At 35.9% G+C, this 25,216-nt stretch overlaps 1 protein-coding gene across 1 annotated transcript in view; it reads left to right on the forward strand.

The window, feature by feature from the left end:
• The first annotated feature begins 2,024 nt into the window (after positions 1 to 2,024).
• The window catches only part of wnt10a (wingless-type MMTV integration site family, member 10a), a 37,037-nt gene continuing 13,845 nt past the window's right edge, over positions 2,025 to 25,216 (forward strand). The window contains exons 1-3 of the mRNA XM_038287654.1: positions 2,025 to 2,533; positions 3,776 to 4,041; positions 14,068 to 14,444. Coding sequence (XP_038143582.1) covers positions 2,460 to 2,533; positions 3,776 to 4,041; positions 14,068 to 14,444 — 717 coding nt within the window. The 5' untranslated portion in view covers positions 2,025 to 2,459. The remainder of the gene's footprint in view (positions 2,534 to 3,775; positions 4,042 to 14,067; positions 14,445 to 25,216) is intronic.

The following is a 25,216-nucleotide window of genomic DNA, read 5'->3' on the forward strand; positions in this document are numbered from 1 at the left end:
CAACGGAATGCACCCTCTGCATTTAATCCATCCCTTGGGGAGCAGTGGGCTGTCATTGTGCAGCACCCAGGGAGCAGTGTGGGGGTTAACGGACTTGTTCAGGGAGCCAGAGTGGCAGTCCAGTGGGAGTGGAGCTTGAACTCAGAACCTCCAGCCACCAAGCTCAATGCTCTAACCATTAGGCAGCCACTCCCCCTTAACTGTGTCTTGTAAAAGTAGATGAACAGCACTTAACAGTAATATTCCACCAAAGAATTATTACATTAAATTTTGTTTGTGACTTTTTGTATCTGAATTGTAGAACTTTAGAGCTTTAAGGCTTACATTTTTTTCTATATGAAATCATATCTATCTAAACTGAGTCCAAATTATGAATCTGTTTTGTTGAACATCTAGGCTTCTGACCAGTTGGATATTTTTGACCAGATGAAGTAATCCAAGCCTATATCACTTATATGAAGGAAAATATAACAAAAAGTAAAAACTAAACAGATGGGTAAATGTAGTCTATTGTTTCCTATGTGCAGTTCTTGACCAGAGCTCTTCAACCCAGAACAGGTGATCAAAAATTTCCTTTAAGATGAAAACTGTGATAGAACATTTAAATTTTAGAATTAGACTTAAACAACTGTTGTCTATCTTTCTTGTTGTGTTACAGTAATATCCATTACTCTAAAAATGTCCACCGCAGCATATTGATTATTTAGTCTCCAGATGCACGGTATTTATATTGTAAAAACACTGTACTGTACAGTGTGTTAATTTTTTTTTTTTTTACTCTGTCACTTATTCTGCCCTTTTTATAGACTTTTTAAGGTCCACATTTGCCTGAACACTTTTGCTGTAATCTTTAGCTGCTGTAACACCACAATTTCACCATTGTGGGACAATAAAGGAGTTTTCTATTCTACTCTATTTAATTCTATTCTATTCTATTCTATTCTATTCAAAGCAGGATGCTGTCAGTGTGTCAGGTGATGGGCTGGCTTATGACGAGACACCAAAACAATAAACAAACGGTAAAAAACGTCAAACCAGAGGTAAAAATGAAATACTGAAAGAATTTTCTTTGTTACATTCCATTAAAAATTCAGATAATATAACATGTATCAGTTTCTAAGTAGTAATAAACATCATTGTATTTCTTTTTTTTCTTTTTTTTTTTTTTTTTTTGTAGTGTCCAGTCTGGCAATGTGGCAATAAGAATAATTGTCTTGATGCCAAAAAGAGCCCAACAGTTTTTATTTTCACAAGAGAAGCAGTAAGGCTATCGCCATAGTGTTCCGCTTGTTTTATGCATATAAATTGCTTTATTATAATTATGCAGGGAGTTTTACAGATTATATGGACACTGCAATGTAAGTAGAACAGTAAAGGAAAAAGAGAAACAAAGGAGACAAGATGAAAGAAAGAGGAGATAAAAGGGAGATAGTGATAAAACAGTTTCAGTCTGCTTCATCACCTCACTGTAGAAAAAAATTATAATTTCAGGAACTGTGTACCTTTCTGTGAACACGCCAAAAATGTAAAGGTCCCTCGCGATTTAGAGTTCATATTAATCAAATATCAGATTACTAAAGTTCCTTTATTGAAAAAAAGTTTATTCTAGGCTTACCATTTGGTAATACAAATACAAGGAAATCAGTTCTTGTCTTTGTTTAAATGTTTAATTTTATTTATTTGTGTGTCTTGACAGTATTTTTAACTTTACATAACTTAAGAAGCCAGAAACCTGCAGGCAGCTTTGAGTATTATATCTCCTCTGCTTGTGATGAACTTTATTTTTGCCAAAAGAGAAATTTCTAACCACTTCACTTAAGTTTTCATTTGCGCACTTTGCTTTATCATCCTCAGCATCATCGCCCCTCCAGTGAATATCTAACTGCTCTGCTTCACAGAGGGCGCAGGCTAAGTGTTTCTGGTGTCCTTATCTTGGAGGATCTCTATCTTGCCTTAACGAGGCACTTGACCTCCCTCGACGCTCTCCTATTCCCTTAGTGACGCAACGAAGTGGGCTGGCAGAGCGCTAAGAGCAGGAGTTTAGAGGACTAAACATCACTACTCAAGCGGACTTCATTTAGTGAAGCCTATAGGTAAGAAGCCGACTGTCTTAACTCGGATGTTCTCTAAATGAAACTCCTCGTTGGCAAGGACACCGGCATGAGCGCGGATGTATCCGAGAGCGAAAGAACTGACTTTTCCCCAAACTTGTAGGAACCAGCTCTCTCTGACCGCCTGTGACTTTAGAGCTTGATGAAACTTTTCTGTTGAATGAGGCTGGCACATCTGGACGCAGGACCCGGAGCTGTCAAATCCAGCGTCCAACTTTAGACGGAAGTGATTTGTTTTATTGATCCCTATACTTAAAACATTGTTTCAAGAAATTTCTTATAATTTCTTATAATTTTTGAAACTTCATTAAAAAGTTAAAACAAAAAAAAACTTTTTTCTTTTTTTTTATGAGCGCAAACATGGAACAATCAGTCGTCAAACTCACATGCGTCTTGGTGGTTATTTGTCTTCTGGATAAAAGGTAAGTTGAATTTACAAAAAAATATAGATTTTATTTTAATATTACTGGTGTTCAGTATGGTGTGTTATAAGTTAACAAAAGTTTTTCTCTTTTTTTCATTTCATTATTTTTTTATTAATGCAATTAGAGGGTGCACAATCTAAGCGCAAGTAGCCTAATAAATAAGTGATTTAAACCTGTTAGTGCAATTATATTGTTTGGAAATAGTTGTTCCACACTTTGTGCTGACATTAAAGCAGAAACTTGCAAAGCTATGCAATTCCTACTAAGATAACATGAGAGTAAAAATAAATGAATGTGGTAGTTATACCTGGAACTGCATGGAAGTGGCGTGCAAAGTGGCTTAGTGCGTAAAACCAACTGTGCACTCTCCCTTACTCCAGAGTATTTGCATTTTAAGGTGTGCTTGAGCAGTTGCTGGTTTGTGTTTGCCACGAGCTACACATGCTTGTGACTCCATGTATTTGAGACTGAGACAAGCAGAAGCACACACAGCCAGTGATTTAAGCGTAATGGTGATGAAAGGAAATACAGTACATCCCTAAGATCTTTCAGGTCTCAAACGTTTAGTTCTTGCTGCTTTTCCTGCTTCTTTGTGAAGTTGGAAAGGTCTCCAAAAGTGCCGTTGGCTGAATGCTGGTTCGCACGATTGATCTCCAACAAAAACTTCTCTGAACTGATAATAACTTTTGCAGTTAATGGGAAAGTGTTTGTCAAGTTATATTTTCAAGAGCAGATTTATGAAGCAACATGACGGGGGTTTTCCACTGGTTATTAAAGCGGTACTTTAAACTCGTCCCTTATGATACAGAGTTTGCAATATTAGGAAGCAATTAAAACTATATTACAAGCATTTCCAAAAACTGTCTCATTTTTTCCCCCAGACTATTTTCTCTTAAATAAATAAATTAAGCTTCTTAAAACAAGCGTTCTTAAAAACACTTTTTTTTTTTTTTTTTTTTTACAGATTTAATAGTGCTAAAAAATGACATATCTGTGTCTGGTTTTTTTTTAACTGTTAACTTAAACCATTTGTAAATTGTCTTTAAACTTTATACGACCCAGCAATAAAACAGTACGTTTAGGACATCTTTTTGTTACTGATGGAACTTTATATTAAGGTCACATTTAAGGGGTCTTGATTAGACTTTTAGTGACTAACAAAGTCAAGCAGAGAAGAAGCAAAAGTTTTGAGCAACAGATCCACCCCACTAATAACCACCAACTTTGTGCTTCTCATAGGGTGGATTCCAATGAGATCTTAGGTCTGAAACTACCCAACATTGAACCCATCCTGAATGCCAACACGGTCTGTCTGACACTACCCGGGCTGACGAGACGCCAGCTGGAGGTGTGCATGCGCAATCCAGATGTGACGGCTTCAGCAATCCAGGGAATCCAGATTGCCATCCATGAGTGCCAGCACCAGTTCAGAGGGCACCGGTGGAACTGCTCGAGTCTGGAAACCAAAAACAAAATACCCTATGACAGCATTGTCTTTAAAAGAGGTCAGTTTTACTGAATCCTTCTGATGTTTCTGGCTTTATTTTTCAGTGTCTATTTGCAACTTATTAAAAAAAAAAAACCTCATAAGTGGCTAAATCAAAACTTAACGTTTTCAGTTGCAATTAATCACTGGTACTGTCTAAATAAAAGATGAATCAGTTGTAGGCTTTGGAATTAGACGTTTAACCCACAGCTACCAGGTAAAAATTTGGATTTCAAATGGCTTGTGGTTTTCTCCTCAAACACACTTCAATCAAGTACCTTTAAAGCACAGGCTTACTGGAAGATTATCTGCCATTGAGATACAAAAGGTCCCAAACAACAGTTAATGTAATAATATTCTTCAAAGGTTTAAACAAAAAAACTTTAGAAAGAAATCATTTTCATTTTCATCAATGCAAGATCCCTTCCAGTGGTCAGGTTATCTCCAGTCACCAGCAGTCCTTCCAAACCACATTACTGTTGCTCCTCAATAACCCAAACAAAGGAGCAGATAACTTCAAAAGAAACTAGTCAACTTTGGATTACCAAACCTCTTGCAGATCGGTTTTCTCCAACGCTTTGTTGTCCTTGGAGCTTTGCAAGTTAGCCACAAAGGATGAAAGGGGATATTTCGACCTGAGAAGCCTTCAGATAGTCATATCCCAGTTCATTGACTGAAAAAGCATAAATTTCTAAGTAGCTGCAGCACCTGGACCATTGGAACACATGGCAGATAGTTTGAGTTTGGGTTTAGTGTTTAATCCATTAATCCAAATATTCTATTTGTACTATAAGAAGGGTGAAAACATAGGACTTCAGAACCCTGTATTTGGTGAAATGTTGATTTCATCAATAATCCCGATGGACTAAATAGGCAGTGAATATAAAGACAGTGATCTGTGAAACAAACCTAGGGGAAAGTAATTTACTTTTACTTTCATAGAAAAAAATCTCAAATTAAGTAATTCATTTCTTTTTAATTTTACTGTTTATAATAAGATTTTTTAAGATTTTAACCTAAATTCTTACCACAAAATTGTGTATTTGAATGGTAGAAGAATTTTCATCTAAAGTTTGTTACCATGTGGAGTAAACAATATTAAAAAAGAAGATCTGTTCAAATGTTAACCTTATGGCCACGTGTATAAATCCTGTTTCCAACAGCAATAGATATAGTGGTACCATTACGCCAGGAGGATGATTCTTTAAAGCATGTATATGTAAATTTCGAATTTGGAAAATTGAGCTAAATATAAACCAGTCATGGAAGAAAAAAAAACATGAAAAGACTTACATTTGGGGCATAAACATACATCTAGTGGTACAATTTAATGGATCATATTAAAGCACATTCATTAGTTTAAGTGGCCAAATCAAAGTCCTGACTTCAGTCCAAGCGAGAATTTGCAGGTAGACATAAAATATTCCAATTTGAGTTGCGCTACTTCCAAATAAAAAATACAAAAATTGAAGAAAAAAAATTATAAATGTGAAAAGCTTTTGTTCCCCAACCAACTTGCAGTCATAATAAATACAGTGATATTTGTAACCAAAAGCGACATTTATAAGTTATTTTTATTTTAAAACCTTATATCACTCTTCCTTCCCTTCAAAATAGTATGCTTTGAGTTTTTGTGTACCGTAACAGTTTAATAAAAGCATTTGAACTTGTTGAGGTAGGATGAAAGAAAGCAAAGTTCTACAACTACTTAAACTTTAGCAAAGCACTGTGTATTTCATCTCTAACATTTTTACATATATTAACGATTGTGAGCTTAATTGCAGTATTTATTCTATTATTAAAAATGTGTTTTTTTTTCACTATATTGTATGCTTATGCACCCCTGGCCCTACTTTCCCTTATAACTGACTCCATCAAAGGCTGTTTGTCATTATTAGTAGAGGCAGTTGCTAGTTGCCTGGCATCCCTGGTTTGCCTCGGGTGCAGAAACTCCAAACCACTGACATAAACAACCTCTTTAAATCAGATGATTCATCTGTTGCATGTTGATACGATCCCCTCCACAGAAGCTGAAAAATGGATACAAGTTAACATGCTGCAGCCATTATTGCGTGCAGCTACTGCAGAGCGGCGGTGCTTTCAGTGAGACGTGTTTACAGACCTGGATTAGATGGAATCTGGCACACTTTTTAGCATAACCGCCTGCAGAAATAGACCTGACTGTCTTCCATGCATAGATTCAATATGCCAAACCGGAGTTGTTAAAATAACTGGATTAATTCTTTGAGGATCTGTCACTGGATAGTACAATTCAAACTGTTTATATGCCTAACTTTGCTGCATCAGAAGCTGTAGGATCCTCAGGCTATGCCATGGATCACTGCTGATGGCCTCTTGTGAATTTTCTGAGCTCGTATTCCTTCTTATTCAGTTCACATTAAAAACTGGGCTAAGGAGGAACCGAGGCAAGAAGTAGAATCGCCCCATCTCACTCTGTCATTCTTTCTTTCATTTTGCCTTTCCCTATCTGTCACTGGGCTTGCTCCTAATGCTTTTACTTCCCTTGCCAGAGCAAGTACTTGTGAATTTGCTCTCAGCACTTTCCCAACTCTCGGAGGCAAAAGCATAAACCTGTTTAGTCGGTTTCTGTAACACAAAGTGACAGTTTCCTTTGAAACTTTAATTCATTTTGCCACTTCCTCTGCCATCAGTTCAGCCGGGCGTGCCGCAGCCGGTGAATTATTTGTTAGATTGATTTGTTCCCAAGTCATCCAGGGCCCCACGTGAAGGAGCCCAGAGCAGAGCCGGACAGGAGCTAAAACAGGCTTTCTATGTAGGGAGGTGTGCCTAAGTGCCATCTCTCCTCTCCTTATACAGGTCAAATCGTTAGGATAGAGGTGGCAGATGGGGAATTCCTTGGTCAAATTATGTACATAAGATATTAAGTTGGAGCATTCTTTCTCACAATAAAAGCATAATTATAGAAGGTAGTTTTAAATCATTAATTCACCTGTTAAATCATTTTATCAGTAAATCAGTTGACATTTTCTGCTTCGTGAACATGGTAAAGAGCTAATTTTGGAGTTTGGCTATAGAAGCTTAAACTTTCATGTGGGTCGCAACATGACTCAAGATCATTTAAAACCCACATTCTCACACAAAACCTGTAAATTGATCTTCATTTTTTTTACGCTGCTCTTAGTGATGATGCCTTCTACCCTCCTTGCCCTCTAAAATTCTGAAATAATGTAGCATTAAACCAGCGACTTACATTTAGTGTAAAAATAAATTTAAGTTGCAAGAAAAATAATAGGAATCTTTAAAGGCAAATTTGTTTCAAGTTAAAATGCAACTAGTAAATATTTTATGCATTTTTTTTTTTTTGGTTTGTCCTTTGACAATGCTTGTTTTCAATGCATCCACAGGCATCTGAAACAATAATTTTCAGCAACTTCACTGGTTAGAGCAGAGTACCACTGTTACCCAGCCATTTCACACCTACCTACCAGCTTGTCTCTGTAAGTGTCTCCTTTGGTAATTCAGAAGCTTTAAAGCAGCAGGTTGACTTCAAACCTTCATGTCACCTTACTTCTTACCTAATTCACACCAATATAGGAAAAACTTTTCTCAGACCTGGCTCGCAAGTGTTTTGTGAGAAGTACTTAAGTTCTGAGATACGGTCCCCCTTTAAAGCACCTTTGATCCAGCGCACATAAACTAATCAAACAGACCATGTCTCAACATGATGTTCTATTACCTTTACAAAGTTGGCAGTGGAGTTATAGGAGTCCTATGGTTTGATTGTTGTAATGTAATCACCGGCTCCAACTTCATACCTACTTGTCAACTCTGCTCTTTGGCTTCCCAACTTCCTTGTTTAGAGCCATAAAAGCAGACCATAAAAAAAGGGTTTTCAAGCCAGGCTTAGGAAACCGTCTTCTTGACTAAGTGGGTTTTATGTATCGACCACAGTGGTATGGGGGTTAGAGTGATCTCATTGATCCTTCTACCCTGATCTGCCAGGTAAGCATGCAACATACAGCATGTTAGATATAAAAGAGTGAATGATCTATGCAGAATAAATGTACAACCGACACGTAAAGAAGCAGAGTTTATGAATCCTGCTTCATTATGGTCAGTGTTTTGCAAAACTTTTCTTCCATATCTTCCAACCACAAATAATTGCATTTCTAGAAATGAATTGAATTGTAGAAGTAGATTGCATGAATGGTAAGGTCATGCCACCAAATCTAAATTGGACTAGACTTTGACTAGGCCACTCAAAAACCTACATTTTGTGGTTTACAACGACCAAGTCATCATTTATAAATGGTAATCATTTATTAATGATTTACAGATTGTTTGTTAAAGTTTGATTCATTTATAAACTGCATCTAAACCATTTATTAAAGATAAATAGACCATTAAGTAAAAGGTTAAATTAAAAATAAAGGCAAGGTTTACATTAAGTCCACTGATGTTAGTGTTAGGGCTAAACTAACATGGCAGGACAATATGATCTATTTAACTTTTATAAATGGTTTAGATTGAGTTTATAAATTATCAAATACTACTAAGATATATCTGTTAATCATTAATAAATGGTCTCTTTACCGGTTATGAATGAAAAGTTTTACTAATTTTGTTTGTGGTATAAGCCTTTAGGTTTACACAATGTGCTGGGGTTCTTAGGATCACTTCCCTCTTTCCAAGCCAAGCATGTTTAAGCTTAAGATCCTAAAGATTGTTCTTTAGGATTTTCCATCAGACTTCTACAGTAAGTCATGGTTCCAGTAGCTAATGGCAATTTGTGGAAGCGTCGCGCAGACCCAGATCGTACGACTGTGGGAGCCACATCTGATAAAAGGTATCATGTTTTTTGTCTGAAATGCTGTTTTAGGATGTAAACCTTCTCAGAAATGTTACCTTGACAGTCCACAGAATATTCTGCAAATAGCTAATTTTCTTTTGGGCAGTAGTGTTCCTGTACCAAACTTTCCACATAAATGCTTTTTTTGTTTAGTCTCCATACTTGTTTTAATCATAGAAAACTGATAGCAAGGCTTTTAGTGGTCAAGATCTTGCTTTAAGTTTTTGGAATCTCCTGGATGGGTAATGGATGTACTCCGGCAGTGATTTTGGAACGCTGATCTCTCCTGATAATGGTCCATTTTACATAAATTTTTTTTTTCTTCAAATGATTCAAAAACGGCTCTCTCTGTGGTTTGCTGGAGTCCAAAAGATCTAGTAATTGCTTTGTAAAAATTTCAAAGCTGATAAGTTTGCATGGTTAAGAATTGAATGTGTCCTAGAAAGAAGTGGAGTATCATGTAATGCTTTCTGTGGTATTTTAGGCTACTTGTTGATGTCAGAAAACCTCTGTCACAATTATTATTTTTTCTTTCTTTTATATAGCCGTCTTCTAAATATTTCTTCATATGAATTTACAGTATATACAATCTATCTACAATATATACAATATTACAGTATATACAATCTGCAGCAGTAAAATGCTTTTCATGTTAGGAACATTTATGAGATCGGTTTTAATACTGAGGGAAAGCAAAGTTTAGAAAAAAATATCATAACAGAATCACAATATTACAACAGACTGTTTTGTGTCTTTAAGCTTGATTTTCTCATTTGCTGCTTTTAGGGATTCATTTCTGGGATTAAAAGACCAAAATCTTAGCAGGGTCTCGAAAAATCAATGCATCCTTTGAGCTTTGGTTATGATTATTACTGTTCTGCTGTCTTCACAAGTCTGCCTAAAAAGTTGGTAAGACAGATGCAGCTGATCCAGAATTCTGCTGCTCTTGTCCTCAATGAAACTAAAAAAATAGAGTACATCGCCCCAGTTCTCAAATCCTTAGACTGGCCTCCTGTATCTGAGAAAAGAGTCATGTGCTACATAGCTGAGCATCATCAAACCAGTTGTATCATCTGGTGTAAGCCTAGTCTGTATCCACAGAACCAGAACCAATCATGAAGAAACAGTATTTTAAACACCAAGGAGGCTTCAAACGTGCTGAAACCCTGGTTTTCTTTAAATCAAGGTTAAAAACCTTCTATGTTTAGAGTTCCATTTGAATGTTGTATTTAAACAACTTCCTTTGAATTTTTATGTGTTTATCATTAGGCAAGATATGCTGAGCAAAGAATTTCATACGACAGAAACTACGTCAAACGATATACCACAATTTAAAATAAAAATGTAGTTTTATGTTTTCTGACATCTGTATAAAGAAGTAAGTTATCTCAAATGGTGCTAAAAAGGGAAGTTATTAGTTTTTATATGACTCCAACACGCAGCTTGGAACTCTTCCCCCTTTCAAACTACTGCACTGTAAACCCCTGAGAGGTTTCTTTTCATGTTCAGTTTACAAGTTTCCATTCTAATCCTCACTGTTTTCTAGACCAGTAAGTGTTTGTTGGTTGGGCTGCTTAAAAAAAACCAGAGGGCACCTTCAGGGGCAGATAGCTGAGATCTTACAACAAACACCATAGATGGGAAGAGCAAATGTTTTTTTTGTCTAACTTCCACCTTTACTCAAACAAATATTAATTGCTTTCTTATGAGGAAAATGCATACACACACGATTAAAAACAACAGATCAAAAAGGAAAAAATACACACATTTCATCATCTGCTGTCAAAGAGAAAAACGTGTTTAGTTGAACAAGGTAGCAAAGTCATTAACATTCACATAGGTGTATAATCACCTCCCTTTCTTACATTGATCCTTCTCAGCCAATTTGGCTTGATTACAGGGCAAAAGCCACAACACTGTGAAGCAGCTTCTCTAAAATAAACAAGTGCATATTTCATTAAGATTCAGCACCATGTTTAAAACGATGCAAGTCATGAGCGGAATCGTACTAGATCTTCCAGAAAAACAAGAGATTAACCAACTTGACTGGTTATAGTCTAATTAAAAGAACCAAATTCTTTGGAAAAGGTAAGATGGAAATATGAAATATTTTTAGCCCTGGTGTCTTGTTTGTGTTGGCTAACTTAACTTCTGAGAATACTTTGTGCATTGCCATCTAAAACATTCATAGGCCGTAAAATGTTCCACATTTTTTCATGTATTAATGACAAATTTCAATTGGGGAGGGTGAAGGTAAAGCAGGCAGCCCACAAGGGCTTAGAATACAGTGGGCGAAACCCTGCCCTACAACATATAATCTAAAAAATGTCAGTTGAAATTTAATGTTTTAACTTCACAAAATATTAAATGTTTAGTCGGTACAGCTACTTTTGTTATGCATTGCATATGTGTAACAACAATAAGGGAGTCTAAACCCTCCCTGTAACGGTTGTGAAATTATTGGTAAAATATGCATCGTCAAATTTCGTAAATGTAGTCATTAAACTGCATTAAATATGCACTAAAATGCACCTGATTTCATTAGCATATTGCGCATTAATCAGCTGTATATTACACTCTCGGACGCGATCTCCCCCCTCCGCTCTAAAGCAGCAGGACATTGCCGGTCAGTCTTTATGTGAAATGCCTGTTGAGGTTTGAGCCTCAGTCTATTGAGGTAAGCAGCGAGAAAGTAGAGCCCTGATTGGATGACACGCCAAAATATGTCACTTCCAGTGAAACTAAACCTCTTAGGGGGTCTATGGAGCAGGGAGGGATCAAGAAGCTGGTTACTAGATGTTGATTGGCAATCATACCTAAGGATTTCTGACTGACAGTGGCCAAACAGTGAGGAGGTTTTCCACATGAGTCGAAAGGGAAAAGTGATCATTCAGTTAGAACAGTCATCTTGTGCCGTGGTTTCTGGAGCATATTATTTCAGAGCACTTCACAATAGCTATTGTACAATACGTTATATTGGATTAAATTAACACCATTGAGCCTCCTGTGTGTCAAAGAGCAGCAGCCACCACTGTTCCTCATGCTTTATGAGTTATGCTTGTCTATTCTGTTGATAGAGGGAAGGAATACCTGTAATATCTGTCATAAGAATGCAGAACAATTAAGCGATGATTCATTAATCATTAAGTGTCGTGCATGCTTTCTTATGTTTCTGTGGTTGCAAAGAAAATGTTGAGTCCTAAAGCGGTAGCTTTTTCCTGTTGATTAAGCAAAAATGTGGAACTTTAGGGATAGATCCGACCCTTTTAAGTTACATAGGTTAATATTTGAGATGGGCAACCCGCTTAGAACAACAATATATGCCAAGTGCTGTATTTTGACCTGAAATAACTTTTAATATTTCTCAAATAAAGCTAATACTTGGGTCAGATGTTAAACAGCGTGGCTTAAAGAAGGATAATATAGCCTTTTCCTTTTTAATGAAATGAAAAATGAAAGTACCAATTGCAAACATTTGTTGGTCCAGAATATTTCATTTTTGGCTCACATGTTTCTTTAAAACATAAAATGTTTTAGATAGAATTACCTGAAATATTTAATAATAATTACAGTTTCTTTTTTAGCTTTGTTCTTATTTCTACTACAAACTGTCCAATTACTCTGCAACAGTGTGTTGTAAAGTGTTTCCCCCCCTTGAACTATTCCACATTTATGTTAGAACAGCAAACAACAATATGGATCTTATGGAGCATTGTACAGTCCTTCATATGAAGGCGAAAACTGTATGTATGCCTGCACTGCTAGGTGCCCAAATCTGTTGTCGGGATAACTTTATGGTAGAGGTTTTATTTCCACCATTACATGCATTCTTTATCTGAGGGATTTCTGCAAAGAGGATAACGCGGTGAATGCCCCAAGTCAATAAATCAATTACATCTGCTCGGTTCCTTAGAAAGAAAACTTTTTAAACTATTTGAATAACACACTGAACCTAACTGCACTGTTTTATAACTATAAAATTGACTATATTGACTATAAATGACTTGGAATCAGAGATGTCAAGTAACTAATTATAAATAATTAGTTAGAATACTGTGGTAGCTTTTTCAGTATATGTACGTGTAATAATTTTTTGAAGAATTTTTGAATTTTACTCACTACATATGAGCACACAAACTGTACTTGCGACTTCCTACTTTCCCAAAACTGTCTTCTTACTTCTATGAATATTGATAACCACATAACATTACAGGTGCGACAACACGGTAGGAAACAAATAATTTGTTCAGTTCTAGCAGGTTGTTTGTAAAAAAACAAAACACTGATGGGCTGGAAAACAATGCAGATGATGGATTAGATTCTGAGACAACACATTCCCAATCCCGATTATGTTTCCTGTTTTAGGTCAATTTGAATGTAGCTTAAATGCATTAAATACCAGAACTCTTAAAAGTAGTTCAATCATATCATTCAGCCTGGAAAATAGATTTAGAGCAAAACTAGACTGAGTCAGTATTTATTCATTTTCTTTCTACCAACACAGTAAGCAGAAGAGGAAAAAATGTTTTTTAAGAAAATTTTTCAAAATGTTTTTATTTATGTATTATTTTAAGGCAAAGACATATTGCTTTTGCGCTGAAGTTAAGTTTATTTGGTAAGTTATGTTTTAATGGAGTCTCTTTTTACACAGATGTCTGTACTTAAGTAAAGAATGAGTAATTTTTACTCTTGTGCTTGGAATCTGTACGATTAAATTGACTTTGTAAAGTTTCTTGAGGTTACATTTTTTCTTAATTGGTGAAATTCAATGAAACTGAATTGAACTGATAGTGAAAGATTGCTGAAGAGTCAACAACAAAACGCAACCAAAGGTCATCGCCACAGGTTCATCCAGGAGGAGTCAATGACTGAATGAAATCAAATGGTTATCCCAACCAATCTGACAGTACTGTCTCTGTAACGTACCTTGAGATGACATGTGTTGTGAATTGGCACTATATAAATAAATTTAATTGAATTTCAATTAAACTGGATGTCATTGAATATCATTGAATGGTGTGGTCTCTAAAAACCTATATATATGTGGAAAGACATTAGTCTTTATAATCATGTATCATTTTTCTTATACCTCACAATAATACAGCATTTTGAGTTGGTCTCCTTTCCTTTATATCTTGTTTCTTATTGTAGAAAAATATTAATATCGTTCCCCATAAGTTGTGCTTTTTACTTACAAAATGTTTGTACCCACAGGTTTTCGAGAGAGTGCCTTTGCATATGCCATTGCAGCAGCTGGGGTGGTGCATGCGGTGGCCAACGCCTGCTCCATGGGAAAACTGAAAGCGTGCGGCTGCGATGAGAAGCGGCGTGGGGACGAAGAGGCCTTTCGACTGAAGCTTACCCGCTTACAGTTGGAGGCCATTCAGAGGGGGAAGGGGATGGTTCATGGTGTGATGGAGCATTACCCAGCCGACCTCTCTGGACTGCAACCAGACTCCTGGGAGTGGGGTGGCTGCAGCCCTAATGTGGAATTTGGGGAGAAGTTCTCAAGGGACTTCCTGGATGCTCGCGAAACCTACAGAGACATCCATGCAAGAATGAGGTTGCATAATAACAAAGTTGGGAGGCAGGTCAGTGTGTCTGCAAAACATCACATAAGTCATCACTTTGAGTTATTTATTTTCAAGGCTTTTGCAATAGAGTACATATAATTATAGAAAGTCTTTTGTAGTATACTGAATGGAGTGTGATCTTCTGAGGGAATCACACCTGTAACTAAATAGGATTATGTTGAGTCTCTTAAAACAGTTTATAGAGAAATTTAAAAATAAGTGACATCAGTATTGCAGTGTTTGTATGTCTTCTTTCAGTTTTCATTTAAAACAAATCATACTCTTGAAAACCTTTGGTAAAATTATCGATTTGGATGTTGGTTATCGATGTTAGCCCTCAGGTATTTTGTCAACATCTGGAGAGAAAGTTCATAAATCCCACATAATATCTCCTACTAGTTGATAGACTGTTTTGAGGCCTCTAGGTTGTTACTTTTTTGTTTCGATTGTTGGTTTTACAAAACAAAAGAGGAGCACAGGAAACAGGTCTGACTAGGGACACAAAACACAAGGCATGTCCAACAGGAACCACCTGTCAGGACTATAGCTTTAATTCTGCCGTGTAGAAACATTGAGTGTTATTAACCCTTCCATGAATCATTCCAATATAACATCAGCAAACAAAAAATAATAAAAAGAAGACTTTAAAAAGGTTTTAAATAAGCCTAAACTCTTCATGGTACCCTCCTAAAAATGTGCATTTCTTACAGAATGTTACTGCAGGTAGATATTAATTTAAAAACAGTATCACATTAGAGGTAATTTCAGCCTTTAAAGTTAAAGTGCACAAATTAATAAAAAATAACCAAGTGTGTAATTAAAGATAGCTTAAATAATCTAAAGAGTGCAAGCTTTTCTGGACACTTAGGTCTTTTAACTGGGAGCTGTATGAAGTTGATTAGACTTGATAACGTTTGGTTTTAATATATCCACACTTTTGTAAGGCTTTTATCCCCTTATAAATGGTCAAAGCTAATTAGCTACATACCACTTCCCGTCTAAATGCAGCCTGCATGGCTTACATATAATACAAATAGTGGTTTATACATATGTCTGTGTTACTAAGGATACCATAAACGTGCTTCTATATGATATAGTTGTTTGTAATGTGAACCTATGAAACAGCAAGGATACACAGTGAGACTATATAGAATTTGGCTACTAAATTCATTCAAATTTCTAAATCTGAATTAGGTTTCTAACCATAAAAAATGGACGACATGATAATGATTCTTAAAATTATTCCTGTTTTTCTGTTTCAGCTTTTACTGTAGCTTCACCAGTCAGTTAAGGAATATAAATAAGTAAATGTAGTAATATATATAATTTAAATGTAATTGTGAAAAATATTACTTAAATTTATTATGCAAAATTGATTCTAAGGATGACTTACCATTGGGAAAAAAACAAGGAATACATAATGAATCCTGTAATTATATACAATAACTGAAGACTGATTTATGAAACATTGAGATAAAAACTCCTAAGACTATATGGTAAAGTGATTTTTCAATATTTACCTGAATTTGAAACTCCAGCTGTTAATATTAAAATATTTTAACTACATTTCTGGCATTTCTGTCTTATATATTACTGTTAAAAAAGGCTTAGCAGCTAATAGAAAAGTGCAGCACAGAACCTACACAGCATGTTGCATAATTTAAAACATTTTAACAATGAAAACCCAATACTTGTTTAAATACACAGTTGTTTATTTTCTGAAACTGTTTTCAATACTGTTTGTTATTTCAAACAAAGACCTAACAGCTTCTGGAACTGTGTATCGAGTTTGCATTCCATAAATTATGTCAAATGAAATACAAAGATAGCTAATACTTGTTCAAAAACATGTTTTGACTAAATAGTAGGTTTTGTCAAAGGAAAACAGCAATAATAAATAGTTAACATACTGAAAACTATTGTGTTGTTCCCTAGATACATATCTACTATATTTTATGTGCAACAGAAAATTAAACATTAAAATGATAACACTGGTTCTAATAAAGTTAATGTTTACATCTCTTTATTCTTTTTGAAAATTAGACCTAAATAGAGCCTACTTAGATTCATACTAATGCATATATTCATACAAACGTGAGGGACCACCAATTCAGTTAAGCTTCAACAAAATTATTTTTTAGCAGATGTTTGCACCCTCTGGTGAGTAGTTGAACGGACACCGGTCTTTGGCACTTACATGGGAGAAAAAACAAGCATTTTGCCACTGTGGCTCTGCAGGTCTTTTGTTTGGAGGTAAACTCAACAAAAATATAAACACTACACTTTTGGGTCTGCTCCAATTTTTTATGAAATGACCTCAAAGATCTAAAACTTTGTCCACATACACAATATCACCATTTCCCTCGAATATTGTTTATCAACCAGTCTCAATCTGTGATAGTGATCACTTCGCCTTTGCTGAGATAATCCATCCCAATTCACAGGTGTGCCATATCAAGATGCTGATTAGACACCATAATTAGTGAACAGGTGTGCCTTAGACTGCCCTAAATGAAAGGTCACTCTGAAAGGTGCAGCGTTATGACACAGCACAATACCACAGATGTCGTAAGATTTGAGGGAGCGTGCGATTGGCATGATGATAGCAGGAATGTCAACCAGAACTGTTGTTATTGTATTGAAGGTTCATTTCTCTAACATAAGCCGTCTGCTGATTGGTTTTCTGAGTTCCCAGACCCCCAAATAAAACAAAACTTCACCTTTCAGAGTCTAAGGCACACCTGTGCGCTAATCATGGTGCCTACAGTAATCAGCAGGAGAGACACCTAATCAGCATCTTGATAAAGCACATCTATGAGGTTGGATGGATTATCTCAAGGAGAAGTGCTCACTATCACAAATTTAGACTGGTTGATGAACAATATTTGAGGGAAACCGTGATATTGTGTTTGTGGAAACATTTTTACAACTTTGGATTCATGTATGTCCGTTCAACTACTCACCAGAGTGACCAACAATCAGTGTATAATGTCACCGGGGGGAAGAAGGTAGATAAGGTAAATATTGAGGTTATCTTGAACAGAGCATTTTACTTTTGTAGCAAAAGAGGGCCATTGCTAGATGTGATCTAAGATCCCTCCTTCTAGAAAACTTCCCCAATATTTTATCTTGTCTTATTATAGCAATGATTAGATTTGGCTCTTTTTGTTACACATGGCAAAAGTTAAACGTTCTTACTCTTATGTGGAGTGTATGATGGGTTTTGAGGTGTACTTTTGGCTGGTCTTTTGTGATCCATCAGCATTAATCATCGTCCCTGTTCTCTCTCCGCGGCAGAGACTCAATGATGTAAGTCGGGTAAATGAGAGTGCAGAGCATGTCACACCCACGTGTTAAGCTACAGAATGCTCCTGAATAAAGCTCTCAAAAATTTTCAAATGCAGCCTATATTAACTCTGGTAAATAGAGAAAAAGTAATTTTAGATACTGGGCAATTGTAATGGCATATATGGGAAAGAAAACTAAAGATATTTACCTTTAGAACTTGCTCTTTTTAGTCAGTTATTTAATTTTGCTTCACAGCCCTTTGTCAGCTGGAACACTTGGTCAATAAAGAAAACACACCCAGTGAATTTCTGTAGTACTCCTTAACTAGTGTAAATGTTCTTATTTCTCCATATGTTCATTTTCACCACCCTGCCCTTCAAAGAAGGATGCAATATGTTTGAGTAAAATTATGCTTCTGTCTTTCTAAATGTACTTCAAAATAGCATTGCCTTTGTCAGAGTGAATTTGTTCTAGGCGAGCATAATGTTTAGCAATAACCATCCGAGAGGTAAAGGGAGGGGTGAGCCAGCAGTTCAGAGTTCTCCTCTGAATTGCTGGAAAAAAAACTCTAAACTTTCCATTTGAACATTTTTTTTTTTTTTGAAACTGCTTTATTAATCTGGCATACTTTATGCTGATAACTAGCACATAATACGCTAAAAAAGTCCACCCAATGTTTCACCAAGTATTTACAAATAGTATCTAAACCAAACAGCTCTGCAACAAATCTACAAAGACCAAAGGAGGTGTGTTGAAGTGTTGAGGTTACGTCTCCATGCAAAAAACCTGAGCCGAAAATCTGCCTAATGTAATTCTTTTAAAAAGGTGCGGTGATCCTTTGATTTACTATCATTTATTATCTTTCTCCTCCCTTCAGAATATTTTATTTATTAAATATAAACATATTGCATCACAACATTAAACTGTGAAGCTCACTTCTAATTTATATAGGCAATCAATGGCCCAACGCCATTGATTCCCATTAGAATAAATGACAGAACCTCTCAGACCTGATGTAAAGTGTTTTTAATAATAAAGCTATAGGTATCTTTCTATGTCTTTCTATTTCTTTCTCTTGCATCACTAGATGAATTATTTTGGCCATAAAATCTTCCTGTATTTGAAGTAAATTCTACCTTTAAGATGAACCCCCCGGTTTATCTTCTGCAAAACTTATGGGTTTTTATTTTTTCCATCTAGTCTGTCTAGGTTTTCAATCTTTTTTCTTGACATGCATAATCTGCTTGCAATACATGTTAACGTTAGAAAAATGCCTGTTCATGAATCAGACAATGCTGAATTCTACAAAAAAAACCTGTGATTTTACATGTTATGAGAACATTTTTCAAACACGTGAGGTACTCTATAGTTTCTTCGTAGTGTGCTATCCCCTCAGGATGATTTGAAGAAAAAAATTATAAGCTGGAAGATCAAAGGGTTTTTTTGGAACAGAAACGTAGCTTGACAATGATATTAAGTTGTGTCACTGCTTGTCTTTTGCCAACATATTTCTTTTGTTCCCAATAAAAATGCTTTCAAAAAAGATTAATGAAGGTCCAGGACGGTGTAATTAGCTGTGAATTTCTTTTAGCTTAATTCTTTTTTTTTTCAAAGGAAGTAATCATAACCGCCACCGTTTGAAAAGTCACTCAAACACTCTTTTGCTGACTAGTTCTGAAGGATTTGCCCTTAGGGCGCTGCAAGAAAAAATGTAAATGACATTGATAAGCCTTGGCAGCGTCCAGCTCTGTTGTGGCAGAGAGACAAGAAGCAACCGTAAATTACTCATTGTTCCCCCGTTTCCTCCTGAGTAATTTGGGACTGTATCTTTTCAGCAGTTTACTTCTGGTTTCCTTGATTATGCAGACAAAACACAAATGTGGAGCTTGTCAGCTGAACGCCAAAACAGCTAGCCTTCTTGCTGTAACGGAATAGAAGAGCTAGTCATACGCAGAGATCGGTGGCAAAAGGTTTTCATTTGTGCCGTCAGCATGAAAGTAAACACCCAGGGGGATTTGACATGAAATGGATAACAATGAATTATTAAACCCCTGAAATATGATATAGTTTACTTTAAAAGGCTTCTTTTTGTTGAAAAACACTGACTATGTTTCATTTATACAGTTGTTATTTTAAATTTGTGCTTCGGCATGTTTTGTGTTTTTAAATGGACAAAGACTCAGATGTTTACAGCATAACATCCAGGCTTGTTTTGTCTTTGCTTCTCTTTATAAAGGCAAACATCTTGATAAGATGCTCTTTTTATTGTATTTGCAGCTTTACATTGAACGTCACAGTGACAAGGACATAACTTGAAAATTATAAATTATTCTTTTTTACCCAAACATGATAACTAATAAACATTTTATGGTTTAGCAATAATATTATTCTTGATTTCAGCCATCAAAATCAGTTTTCCTGTTGTGGTGCCTTTACTGAGGTTAGAAATAGAATGAGGATCTCCATTATATTGGGGTGTGTGTCAGGGGGATCTGTGAAATGTAATTTGTGTAAAAGAGTGGTTTCAAGTGGTTTGTGTATTGAAAGAATGTCTTTAGCCTTCTCTAAGGTATTGATGACTAATTACGATAGACAAGGCATGTTTTAAGCATACGTTGAACCATTCCACATCACTTCGTTAGGACACTATATTTAGAGCCTACCTGTACAAACATTTGTTTTCAAAGTACAATTTATTTAACATTTATTTGGAGACAGATAGTCATGCAACATACCTGTATAATACTTCTTTATGTAGGTTCAGACATTAAAATCACTTTTACAACAAACTTTTGGGGTACTTTTAAATGTGCCAGATTATAGTTTCTAAACCAGATCCTGAGCCCTAAAACAGACCATAGAACCGTACTCTTGCACGGTTACAACTGCAGGTAGATAGGGAACGGTTCTTGTCATGGTTCATGGCAGCTTTCTCTTGAAGTGTGGATACTTGTCAGAGAAAAAGCAGGATGAGGCGACGTGATGTAAGAGCATCGCATTTCAGCCAAAGTAGAAAAAGAAGGAGCAATGCAAATTAACCATTTGGATTCAAAGACGGAATTGTTCAAAAAGTCTTGTAGAGCTACATGGAGTAGTAAAGATGTACAAAGGTACAGCTACATTTTAACATTAACGTTGCACTTTTTCTTAACCGTTTTTCTGTGGCTTTGTCTTCTGATTGGTGTAGTGGGCGTCGAAATAAGGAATCGAAAATGAAAATATTTATAATTCCAGAACAATTGAAAAGTTAGAGTCGGTTCCAACAGGTTTTCGATTGCCAGAGCCCAACCCTATACTTTATACTTCTTGCGTGTTCTTCGTTAGCATAGAGATTAGATTAATGTTTCCCCAGAACAGTCAATTAAAACTGCACGATTGGATGACGTCAGTCTTAACATTCCAATGTAAAAGAAAACTGTGCCAACCAAAGTGCAAATTTTCTTGTTTAGAATAATGCCTTGACGTGAATCACTGTGCTCTTATGCCCTATTTTTGTGAGTCAATAACATGTTTCATATATATGTTTCTAAGTATGAAATTAAGGATGTAAAGCTCCATCATTTCACTGTAAGAATAACAGCCAAAAAAAAAATGAATCACACATTTCAGAGCAGGCCAGCTTTAAATCCATAAATGAATAAACTTATTACTTTTATAAGTAACCAGAATAAATACAACTTGTTTTGATTTATTCTAAAGTTTACAAATGGGATCATCTTACTGTTCTGCATCTACTAGTTACCTCCAGCTTTTATAGGACTGTTACAAGTTCATAGTAAAAGATAAAACTATGTATAAATACATTTAAGATTCTCCCCCTTCTCTCACTGCTTTAATTTTTTGCTTAAATCTATGAGTCCAAAACAAAATACTAAGCTAATGTTATTAATAACTTTATTATAAAAAATAAAAATCTAACTGTTGTCTTAAATCAAGCTGTATTGTTGTGGAAACCCATGGTTTTCCAATATAAAATAAAAAACAGAAAAATTCCTAGATGTTTGTGTAAATACAGCTTTACTGTGTGTAATTCATCACTGGGGACTTTTAAAAACCGCTATACTATAATATCTTGATACTTTACCCTAGGGAAAAAGAAAATAATACAACCATTGGCACTCAGTTTTTCTTAATACTCTTTGAATTCCAATATAACACACTGCTAATTTTTTTGGCATAGAAACAAAGGCATCAAAACTAATGTTGCATTAAAAGATAGAGTTATTACGCCCAGCAATACCTGGATGACAGCAAGACTCCAGAACCATATTTATTGACAGGACTGATGGCCTCTGAACTTCTGCAAATGATTCAACTATTCTGTTTATCTCATATGTTTAAGTCCAAAGCATTAGATTGAATGAGGATCTGTCGACTTTTTTGGGATTATTTGGCCAGTATGACTTTCCCATCCTCTAATAACATGATGGAAATGACAAAGATCACTGATGGCACTTAATTCTCAATTTAAACTAACAGAAATATATCTTTTTTTTATTTATTAAACATTTTTTTTAAATATTCCTATAACAATAGATAATAATTGGAGAAAGCAGCAATGCATGTTCATTACATGGTCTCAAGGCATGGCTGCTGAATGTACTAATGAATCAACATACTATAGACATATCAGTCAATGCGGATACAAGAAAAAAACTGCTAATATCAAAAATGTCGACTGAGAGATGTATATGTATAACTCTAGTCCTTACTTTGCTTAATTTTTAAGTGCAAAGCCAGCTTCAGTCTGATCTCTTGGAGGTTACAGACGAATAGAAGCTGAAGAGCCTTGCTTCAGTAAGAGCTAACAATATACAAAGCCAACCCTAGGGAAAGGAAAAATGGGAGAGAAATAAAGCAGTAAAGGAGAAACAAAGCAGGGGGTGAAGATGGCGGTCAGAGAAGCAAGTGAGTCAGTGAGGAACTGTTACTGTAAAACAGCCCACATCTGATGACTTCAAGTGTAAAGCACAATAAAGCCCTATTAAGAACCAGCCACAAACACATACATGTACACACAAGGCTCCTTGTATAAAACAGAAAACACTGACAGGTGGGGCCATAAAATAGGGCCTACCCATCCCTTGTGTCTTTTCCTCCCACCAACCCACCTCTCTCACCACTTCACCTTCCTCCGCCCCGGTCTTTTCCCCATTCCACTCCCCCCCTTTCAGAGGAACAGTCTTTAAGCAGAGGAATGTTGTGGGCTTTTTTTTCTTCTTTCACGGCCTGTGCATGTTGTCTCATGCCCACCCCAGGGTTCTCACAACGTCCCGTCTTGTTTTTAGCCCTAATTAGTGACTGCTGGCAGTTTGGAAACAGATGTTTAAAATGCTGCAAAAGATTTTAGACTTCAAACAGTGGGGCGGAAAGTAGAAAGAGATTCGCCCTTCCTTCCCTCATTTTTTCTCCTCTCCTGCTCTACCTTCTCCAACCTCTCTGTATTATAATTAATAAATTAAATGTATGGATTTTTATTACAGTTCGTTTTTTTGGTTAAATCCGTTATGTAAACTGAACATTAATATGTTTTAATTTATACATATATATTGCTTTTTAGTGCAGAAAAATAATTTCTACATGCAGTTTGTTTCATATTTTAACCTATGTTAATTGTTAAACAGCTATAAGCTGCACATCAAGTAAAATATTTTGGTGAGAGTTTTTATTTTCTTCTCAAAGTCTCCATATCTATCATTTAAAGAGGACACTTAAGGAGTAAACGTTTGGCACACCTCACAGTGTTCATGTTGAATAGCTAAGAGCCATGTCAACGTTCTGTTGAATCCTGTCTGTTCATTATTAGGTAGGCAGGTGGTTACAATGCTACCTAAGCAACTGTCTGCTGTGTTACTGGCAAGCATCTTGGTAATTATGATTTACCATCAGGGCCAGACTGTGGGGGAGCAAAGAGGAAGATAGACTGTAGCTTTGTAGGAAGACACCTCTTTTCAACACTTTGTTTAAATGTCGTGATTCTAACTCAAGCTTTTCAAATCTATTTAAATCCTTTTAATTCTTCATAGTTATGACATCATTTATATTTTCAGTTGTTTCTGCTTCTGTATGACGTAAAAGCTTAAGTGAGATTTACAACTGGTCACAGTATTAATACACTATAGTATCATGGAAATATCTTTGTTTCTGACCTTGAAGCTTTCTCTCTGCAATTCTTTCTTGAGAAGAAATCACTCGGGACAAATTCTTTAAATAACGACAACAGATTTTGACAGAAACTGTAATCTAACTCGGACGGAGAATTTGCCCAGAGTTACAGAAGACTTACCAACTTTGAAGTGGCCTCTGCCCAACGCAACTAGGGGTTTGAGAGGACACATCATACCCTCAAAAAACATTTAAAATTGAAAAATAAAACAACAGAAACACTGTTCCGGAGAACCTTCCTATGTTAGATTGAGTAATACCAGACTAGCATCACACAGGTCAGGATAGAAGTTGAGGGGGAAAGTTTAAAGGGAAGTTTGGTTAGTAAGCTTTGCTTTAAGTGTTGAAGAGCTCACATAGTATTTCTCATTATTTTGTAAAATTAGAAGTATAGCAAAACAAAAAACCCACTAATACATAGTCTTCACACATAAACAGTCAGGGCTAAAAGGGCTTCAAGCAAAAGCAGCCAGGATGCCAATGGTAACTCTAGAGGAGCGGCAGAGATTCACAGATCAGGTGAGAAAATTGTCAGCCATCGAACAACTCAATTCTTATTTTAACAATAGTTAGACAAAACTGATTGAAAGACAGGAATTTGAAGTCCAGGTTGCAATTTTCCACAATTCACATGGGGTATTTGCTATCTGATCAGAAGAGAAACAAACTGAAGGTTTTGTCCTAAAGTCTTAGTGGAATCTATTGCAGAAATCTGTCACTCAATATAGATAAACCAGAAAACTCAACAACTGTTGAAATGCGGCCTTATAAAACTAAGCAAAGAGTTGGCAGCAGTGCATGATACGGTGAGCACAGCTGGGTTTTTGTACAGCTCAGAAATGCCAACAAAGTAAAAAGAGAAGGTTGTTATATTCTTCAAAGCTTTTCACAAATTAAAATTCATTTGTAAAGTAACAGCTCAGTTGAAATTGAACACCTGGATTAGCCAATAGCTGTTGCAGCATTTTCAGCATCATGCTGCAGGGGTATGGAGGCTTGCCAGAGTTTTTGTGGAAGAATAAACAAATGAATAAAGGGGAATCCTTGTAGCATGAACAACTCTTCGGCTGAAAAGGACCTGATTCTGATTCTCATGAAAAGATCAGATTCAGGACGTCACTTCAGGCTGCTGTCTGAACGTAACCTTAGAGTTGGCCAAAGTTTCACCTTAATCGGACTGAGGTCTGTCGCAAAACTTAAATTACATTTTCAAATCATTTGAAAAAAACTCATTTTGAATTATTTATCAAAATGAATAGACTAAAAATCCAATTTGTATGTTTGCAAACCTGGTAGACACATAACTCCTTGGACCTAAAGATACATACAGTAATATT

The sequence above is a fragment of the Cyprinodon tularosa genome, unplaced genomic scaffold (assembly GCF_016077235.1).
Source record: "Cyprinodon tularosa strain WSP-4 unplaced genomic scaffold, ASM1607723v1 ctg242, whole genome shotgun sequence".
NCBI lineage: Eukaryota > Metazoa > Chordata > Actinopteri > Cyprinodontiformes > Cyprinodontidae > Cyprinodon > Cyprinodon tularosa.